At 37.2% G+C, this 9377-nt stretch overlaps 1 protein-coding gene across 4 annotated transcripts in view; it reads right to left on the bottom strand.

Annotated features, from left to right (window-relative positions):
• Window positions 1-2619: 2619 nt before the first annotated feature.
• Window positions 2620-9377, bottom strand: part of timm21 (translocase of inner mitochondrial membrane 21) — a 41102-nt gene continuing 34344 nt past the window's right edge. For 2 of the 4 annotated variants that reach the window (XM_034170462.1, XM_034170454.1), the window contains exon 2: window positions 2620-4543. In XM_034170462.1, the coding sequence (XP_034026353.1) occupies window positions 2964-4541 (1578 nt within the window). In that variant the 5' untranslated portion in view covers window positions 4542-4543 and the 3' untranslated portion in view covers window positions 2620-2963. The remainder of the gene's footprint in view (window positions 4544-9377) is intronic. The other 2 variants (XM_034170446.1, XM_034170478.1) reach the window with 2 other exon arrangements.

Raw genomic sequence — 9377 nt, 5'->3', positions numbered from 1 at the left:
TATTTCCATCTATGTCTATATTTTAATGATGATTTTTGATTATATTTTTATCCTTTATTCTTATTTCCGCTTCTGTTTACATTTTATGTATATTGTCGTGCAGCCATTTACATACAATGAAAGAAAGAATGAAGTCAAATCAAAATTTTCAATAAGATATTGTATTTGTATCTTTTTTAAAATCTTTCTTGTCTTTTAGGGAATCTATAAGCATTTAGTGGATGAGGAAACAGATTAGGAAAAAACTAATAAAATGTTTATCTTGTTAACCTTGATTAAATTTCATCTTCAGTTCCACACAAGCAAGAAGACAAATATTTATGCTTTAAATAAAAAGTTAATATCAATTATTTTAATTATTCAAGCAAGTATTTTCCAGCTGCTAGGCGCCTCAGCTGGCGTCTAGCAGCTTAGAACTGGTGCGGACCAGGGGAATCTGTTTAATTAAAGCAAAGCATCATCATTCTCATTTTTTAAGGAAAAAATAACCATCAGCACATGGATTTGAACCTGGGTAGTGTTTGGATTACTCATCAATCACACATAGTGTATGTACTCTAAACACATGGATTACTGCTCACAAGGTTCAAGGTCTGACCTAAATTTTACTGCCAGAATGGCCAAATTTTCAACATTACATAATCAATGAAATTTAATTGATTCGAAAGTGAAAACTTCTTAGGAATTCAGATCTGAAAAGAAAAATGCAAAAATGTTGGTAGTTTAATCGCCATTAACGATTTATTAAAGGCACTGACAATATAACAAATGTAAATGCACATCTCTCCTTTTAGATCAATAAATGTCAATACATGACAACTAGACACATTTAACATACTTGATAGAGGAAGAGAAGTAAGAGTAAGCATTAGGTTAAAAAAAATGAGTTAATCTATTCTTAAATCAGACAGTGCTTCTTGATGCAATAGCATGTATGTGACTTAGACGCACAAGGAGTCTACATGATTCTCCGACAAAGGATCCAGTAGAGAAACATCCTTCCTACTGAATCTTTCCTCCCCATACCACTTCACAACTAATTCATTAAACTTGTTCCTAAACAGAGATTTGTTTCTTAGCACAATGTGAGAGATACTAATGATAGTACATATATTGTGATTTTTTTTTTCAGGTGGGCGTCACAACCCAAAATTCAATTCTAAAAAACAAAAAAAACAAACAAACAAACAAAAAAAACACCTTGCATTTTCCCCCTCAGGACTAGATAACAATACAATAATCTAACTTGTGATACAGCATATTGTTGGGTTCATCATGTTAGGTTTTCAGGCATCTATGATAAAAATTGACAAAATGCAAGTTTTTAAGAAAATGTCATTTTTTTCCACACATTTGCATTTCACAGTCGGTGGTGTCACTCTTTGGACTCCAGCTTTTACAAAACTCGGGCTACATCACTTCCCAATGGCTTATCTGCTTTATCTTTTGTTGATTAAAGGGGTATATAACACATGCATGTCAGTACCATACTTAGTGCCGCCACTTTTGTCATCAGACTTTATGAGACACCAGGTCATTTAGAAATAGTAAAGTTAGTGGAATCCTTAAAAACTAGATACCATGCAAAACAAGATCTTATACACAATAGGTTAAAACCTTAAAATACATCAATGTTTGATGATGCTGTGTGATACAGACCTTCTGACATCATGAAGTGCAAATCTTTGTTACAAAAAATGCAATTTTTTGCCTTTTTTTTTTTTTTTTTTTTTTTACATAAATTGCCAATTAATGAGTACAAAAATGCACCATACATACTTTTTACGCACACCATTGGAAAAAAAAAAAAAGTTTTTTTTTGCTCTAGATAAGCATGTTGATTATTAGTTTGGTCTATTTATATCACACAGAATTTTTTTTTTCCACACTTGTGGCAGTAACTTCTCAGACCTTGAACCTTGTCATCTGTGGAAATGGGGGGAAGGGGCAACTTATATGAGCATGTTAGACATTCTTGTGTTTGGATTATAATATACAGTAGTGTTAGTACCAACCACCCACAATTCAGAAGAAAAGGTCCAAAGCACAAACGACAATGAAAATCAAGATGATGTGTCCCATCTACGTTTGCCAGGTATGTGAAGACCAGTGCAAAGAATAACAGTCCATCACAGAATCTGAGGGCTACATTTTTGGCTGTGACAAATGTGGTTTCACTGGGGTTATGTTAGTTTTGACACTGAAGTGGATGCGCTTTGATTACCAGCCAAGCGATTAAGAACTGTAGTACAATTTGCTGTAAGACTCTGCTTGCCCAATCGCCCATTGTTGTCTCCTGCTTCCACGGAAATGCTGATGTACAACTATAATATTCCATTCCAAATTATATGTACAGTACAATGAAGGTGTAAAGACGATCGAGATCTCACCAGCTTGACCTTCTTGCAGACCTCTCCCCCATCGTCATGTAAATAAAAACAGTTATGATAAATATTTCTGACTTTCTATACAGTGCTAATAAGAATGCGTGAACTCAGTTTCATTGAAATGGGGCCACAAAATATCTCTTGGACTGTAAACCACTATCTCTCACATTCAGTATGGCAAGCATGAAATGTACAAAAAAAAAAAGACAAAACTTTGTGGGAAGACAAGTTTTAATGAATGGGGCTTTTACTTACATTTAGGCAAAAAAATTTCTGTATTCCATTAATGTTATATTGGGTTATGCCTGTATAGCAAAACCTGGGCATTTAAAAAATTGCAAGACAATGCAACACCATGTAAACAAGAATAAATGTCTTTAAAATAAGATAAGAAACATTCTATTTTTTAATGCAACATATGTTGTCATTTGTTAACAATTGTACAAATATCATTATTAATAAAACCAAGGCCAGTCAATCATAGAATTCCCACACTCAACTTCCACAATCCGAATCTTAGTCCTTGGGAGATTTTATTTACAGGGGTAGTCATCCTTAATTATAGTGTTTAAAGTCTCAGCACACGAGTGGGGGTAGCAAATTACAAAGTGCTGCACAGACTAACACAGTGTCATTCAGGAGTGGAACAAAAGTAATTGGCACAGTGTTTCTTAATATGGCAAACCATTTCATCCTCCCAATAGCCCGTTTTACGTGAATCCTGGCATTTGCAATTTTTCTTGTCTTTGCAACATCAGCAGTAGTTTGTTGATCAATGCTTAAGCTGGGAGGAAGGATGTGCAGTTTAGCATGGTGCATCAGAAGTTCACCGTTTATAATGAAACCACGGTCAGCAAGGATTTCATCACCAGGATCCAAAAGGTCCAAAAATCCAGAGGCAATGACAATGTCTTTGTCTGATCCTCCCCCTCCGTAACCTTCAGACAAGAAAGTAATCATGCCATTAGGTGCAATGGCAATGAGGTATTTCACCGTACTGTGCTTTTTGCAGTCTGACCATGTCATAGCCTGCAGTTCTAAATGGTTCGGTCTTTCAATGAACACTTCCATACAGTCCAGTGTGCATCGTAATGATGAATATTTTGATGCCAGGCTTGGTGGAAGCAATTTCCGTATTATGTCTCCGGATGGCCAATAAATCAGTGGTTTCAGTTCTTTAGCAAGGAAGCGTATCCATGTGTTGAATATCTTGGAGCAGGTACTCACGCTAATGTTAAACAGGTCACTCAGGAATATGTTTGAAAGTCCCAGTCTAAGCTTCATTAACACAAGCACAAATTCACTCTTCCCATTCAATTTTCTCTGTGGCTCACGCTTATTTGATGATTTTTTACATCTCCTGAAAATCTTGGTACTGGTCACTTTTTTCACTCCACCCCAATACCGCATTTCTTTCAACCTTGGCTCAAGGTGACTGTATAATGAGTCCAAAGTACTTTGATTTGGCAACCCTGTATTTTGGCGTACCTTCTTATCAGTTCTGATGAATTTGTTTATCACAGTAGTATTACGAACATTCTTGTTCTTAGACTGGATTTCCAATTGATCTGTGAGTGTTTCAAATTCTTGAACTGCGCACTTCAGCTCTTTGGCTAATTTGTTGCATCCTTCACAGCCCTTATCATGAATACAGTAATTATGCCAATTGTGCTCACTGGCATTCTCAGGGACTTTGTGATCATCTACTGGCACTGAATCAAAAGTGTCTTCAACCTTGATTTTTATGGGTTCTTCTGGTTCCGTCTTCTTAACTTGTAACATGTGTCGTTCTGCTAGTGGCTTACGTGGTTTGCCCCCCCTCCCTCGGGTGACATAACCAAGATTCAGGGTGGGGTATGGGTGCGTGTCTGTTGGGCTGCCATCTGGAAAGTGAACAGAACACACTCTGGAGAAATGTCTTGGCATCCAGTTTTTTCCCGTCTTTATATCTTTCCTATTAATGAGTCGAATCCAGTGTTTGCGGGCATTTGGGTCCTTCCTCTCTGTTGGAAAGGGGTATAACACAAAAGGGGGAGGGCAAATACAGCTTCCACATCCCTTTTTTGTCCCTGGATGAACATCACATGCATTTAATTTCCATTTGTCAAGCTTGTATTTCCCATTGCTACATCCCTGTACAGCACAAATCACCATTTCTGTAAAAAAAAAAAAAAAAAAAAGTGAAAAACATTAGACTTCACTTAAACCTCTAGAACCTCAAGGGATAGACAAGCCGCAGCTGGCAATGGGTCAACCCAACCTTTGTTTTAGTCAACCCTAAATTCGTGGTCAATTGTTATATATATGAAAAAGAGCAACACTCAAAACAAAACCACACTAAACTTTCAGTTCTGATTGTTACGGGTCTGTTACAATTCTCAGGGTTCTCCCCAGACAATGGAACAACAGCGTTACACCCTTATAGTGTTATGACAGTGCCGTTATACTGTGCCCTGCTCTCAGGTAGTTTTTTTTTTTTAAATCCAGCAAGGCTGTGTTTGTGCTGGACTGCCTGCTTGCCCCTCCCCTACCGGCAGAGAAATGAGCAGAACAGCGCTGCAGCTCAGAGTAAGAGATCACAGCATTTCAGTGAAAAGAAAAAAAAAAAAACTCAATGTCTTCCAATAAAAAGAGCTCCTTCTGCCTGCATAGCCAGCGAGAGAGGGAAGGAAGGGAGGAGGAAAAAGCGTGAACAGCAAAGCTACATGCTGTAAAAAAGCAGCAATGCAATTTTACCATACAGCCTCAGTGAAACATTAAAGTGTGGAAAAACTGATTCAGCAAGTTTTTCATCCAGGGTTTCATCATTAAAGAGCAGATTTTCTTCTTTACTTCTTCCTGTTACATCTTGCAGAATATTTTTTGTTTTCTTTTTATTATTGTTGTTTATGCACCAATGACCCCACATCAAATTACTTGTATGTGAGAACTTACATGGCAATAAAACGGATTCTGATTTGACAATAAAATCAGTGCAAATTTAGCTCTTGTTCAAACAAGACAATTCGGGGTTATATTGTTTTTTAAAAAAGTGTGCAATCCCACTCAAAAATGTTGGAGGAAAAAACAAACCCTAAACTGTCAACATGACATTAAAACCTCTGCCTGTCTTACTGGATTAAAGGTACAGTGTGTAATTTTTGAAGAAGAGAGCAAATGCTATGTCCATCAAATAATGTGTTTTTAAACTTTTCAACGTTCTTTATTTTCTTAACTTAGACTGGAAAAATGCAAAAAAAAACTTTGATATTACAACATAAGTGTCATTTTTTTTATCTATTATTCTTGCTTTCAATGCATCTAAAACCAGTCAAAATGACTCACTACGCACGCCATCTCTGGTATTAACTGCCAACAGCACCGCCATACTAAAGATTTCTGGGGAAAACCCTGATTCTACATTCTCTGATTCCTAATTCACTTTACACGTTGACCAGGTTGGGTGCAAGATGACTAAGGTGGGAGTGTGCCAGGTGCGAGTTGACTTAAATTTGAAAGCATTCATACTACCACTGAAAATGAAACATCCTGTTTAACTTAATATGGCTAAAAAGGAACAAATTTGTTCCTCTGTGTTGTGAAAATGCAAACATTTTTTAATGTTTATAAAACTAAAAGAAACAGATTAAAAATGTAAAAAGTGTGATGTGCTATGTTTTGGAAATGACACCAATCTTATTTCAATGTAACTATAGGAAACAGACCAGGATTGTAGAAATTCTTGACCACTCATCTGAAAGTGAAGCAAGCTTCTTATTTCAACAACACAATGTCACAATTAAATGTGGCTCTCAATGTTTTAAAAATAAAACATCCTTTTAATTTTTCTCATCTGTTTCTTTTAACATAAGAAAAATGCTTCCTTTTTCATAACATTCAAGTATGTTGTTAGTAGAAAAATTTCCTTGCATAAGTGAAAAGCTAGACTGAAAGAATATATATATATATATATATATATATATATATATATATATATATATATATATATATATATATATATATATATATATACACACACACATTTTCAACATTAAATAAGCCAGTTTCGAGTTTAAGTGCCGCAGGGGCTGCTGTTCAAAGGTCAAGTCATACAAACCATGGATTCCCAGGACCACAAACAAAGTGAACGCATGATAAATAAATAAATAAATCCCAAAACACTGTTATCTTTATCAAAAGCAGTAAATCACAGTATTAGAAGCCACAGTTTCTCTCTATATGATATTTATAAACCATTAACAGAGCTAATGACACAAAAAAACACAAGAAAAATTAACACCACAAAGTAAAATCCCAAACATGGTCATCATCTTTATCAAAAGTGGTAAACTGCAGTATTAATAGTCACAGTTTATCACTGTATTATATTTAAAAACTGTTACAGGAACAGCTCACCTATGTTGTGTTCGTAAACATTACACAAATTGAATGCACAAAAAATAAAATCCCAAACACTGTCATCTTTAACAAAAGCAGTAAACTGCAGAATTAATAGTCACTGTATCACATTTATAAACCATTAACAGAGCTAACGGCTCACCCATATTACATAAGTCCTTTCCTGGGGCCCGTTCCATAAAACAGGATTACCAAACAAGCCAGGCTTATTTCATTAGTCTGTCTTATTTTCCAGTGCACCCGGTTCCATAAAGCAAAGCATAGTTAAAACTAAGTTACCACGGTAACATATGCTGGCAAAGTAACCTGGCCCGGACCAGGCTAACTGTCAGGCTTAGACTGAGTTGCTGCTTAACCATACCTGTCAACTCTGGGAAACAGAGAGAATTTTTGTTTTTTTGCCATAAATGTATCATGAATGTGCAACCCACCCTTGAGCCCTGTAGATCGCTGCACATTTTTTCCCCCCTTTCTTATTAATTAATCCTTATTACTTATCAAATCCTAATTAATGAATTTACTTAATGCACAGTATGTAAAACTGTAATTCCAGTAGAGCTAAATGCCAATCTTTCATAGGTTTGAAGTCATTGTCCATGCAATCTGAGTTGAGTCTGAATCAAAATCAGAATCAAAATTCATCGGCAAGTAAGTTTGCACATGTAGAAGGAATTTGATCTGGGGTTACTGGAGCAATAAGAAAAGAAAAGAAAAACACATATATAAGAAGTAAAAGAGTCAAATAGACAAAACCATATTCACTGTTAAATAAATAAAATGTAATGGAATGGGACAGGAGAGTACAGGTGCAGCTAAGAGCACATGCAGTGCCACTGGATGAGTCTGTTCTGCTCTGTGTTGCAATCTTGGGAGAAGTTCTTTCTCTTGAAGCATTTGAATGAGGGATGATCATGCACAGAAGACCCTCTACCTGGAAAGCTGCTGCTGCTGTCCCCTGAAGTGTGCGCTCTTAGCTGTCCACCCAGTCCATGTCAGGGCTGCGAGGGAGCGAATGGAGATAACAGTGACGTCCGCCCGCCTGCCGCCACTGCTTTTTAACCACACAATATGCGATTTTATTTTTTTGTTTGAGTCTTGTAGTCACAATTAACCAGCGAGATGAATATCTCCATTTTACAGACTCAGCAGCCTCGCAGGCAAGTATTTTATTCGTAGGATATTTCTGGTAGTATGTAAATTCTCAGTCAATCAGAAAATCAGTACCCACTACGTCATTCACACGATTAGCATACAATTAAAATACCAATGCACAAGCGCCGAAAGGTGAACAATAACTGGCCACCACTTCAAGTTGGACCAATGCAATGCATTCTGGGCAAAATGTACTGATAAATAAATTTGTCCTCATTCTGCAGATTGCAATGCTTTAAGCTACTGCTGTGGTGAACATATTGAAGTTTCTTGGAGCTTGTTAAAATTATGCCCGTAGGTGGTTTTGATGTTAAATTATGAAACAACATGATTAATTACTTTTATTTAATTATGTCATCTCCCTCCCAACTCTTCTGTACTTTGCTACACAGTGAAACTGTCTGATAAGACCGTAGTCTCTTGCTACCAGATACTATAAACTTTGCCGCTAACTTTGCCCACTCTTGAGGCCAACTGTTAATTACTTTTCCAGTCGACGGAGTTTGTATTCCGACCTCCCCCTGAGGTCGGGGTAAGCACGACTGTCATGTGTCTATAGGTGTCAGAAAAGGGTGATTGATGGGGAGTAACATTTACACTGGAGACAGTCCCTGCCCTAGGGGATCAAGGACAGAACAGTTTTCCCCACATGCCCATACAGTCAACTTATCTCGGCTTTCAGTGCTTACCAGTCGAGTGAGTATAAGAGAAATTGTGGAGAGCTGGGCATGTCCCAACTTGTCCTTCAACACTCCGAAACAGAGGTGTTCCTTTGTCTCACTTCATCAGCGAATCGGTCGTGATGCGCGAAGCCTCCGCGCAGCTTTCCATGACAAAATCTCTTGTTAAAAGTGAAATCTGCCAGAAAATGGCTGATATCCAGCTCTTGTGATAAGCAGAGAAATTGCACATGACGGTCCCGGCTCCATACAGCGATCCGTTTATAAATGATGTGGTGGTTTCTGCCTCTCGATGGCGGCTCGGAGCGCCGTGCGCCATTGTGGGCCGTCCTTAAAGCTATAGTAACAAATAAATACACAATAAATAAAATAACAAATAAATACAATTCTGATGGGAAAAAAAGCCCAAATCATTCCGCCATTTCCTCGCAATGAAACAACGACGAGAGGGGTGGACCAGTGCTCACTCAAAGCCTGCCCACAGGCGAATGACGCAACCGACAGGCGTGGAAAAACTCACGCATGCGCACGAAGGTTCAAGCTTGGCTGACGAAAAAAACATATGAATCAAATCCATATATTTTTTGCCTAAAATAAAAAGGTCGGATACTTTTCTCACAGACCTCGTATACATACACATACATACATATGCAGATATATACACATATACATACCTACATGTACATACATACATACGCACACACGATGACAATACCAAAAAGAAAAAATGTGCAAACTTAGTCAATGAACTCAAATTTAC

This window comes from Thalassophryne amazonica, chromosome 1 (assembly GCF_902500255.1).
Source record: "Thalassophryne amazonica chromosome 1, fThaAma1.1, whole genome shotgun sequence".
NCBI classification, from domain to species: domain Eukaryota; kingdom Metazoa; phylum Chordata; class Actinopteri; order Batrachoidiformes; family Batrachoididae; genus Thalassophryne; species Thalassophryne amazonica.
This window is presented reverse-complemented; position numbering and strand designations above follow the sequence as displayed.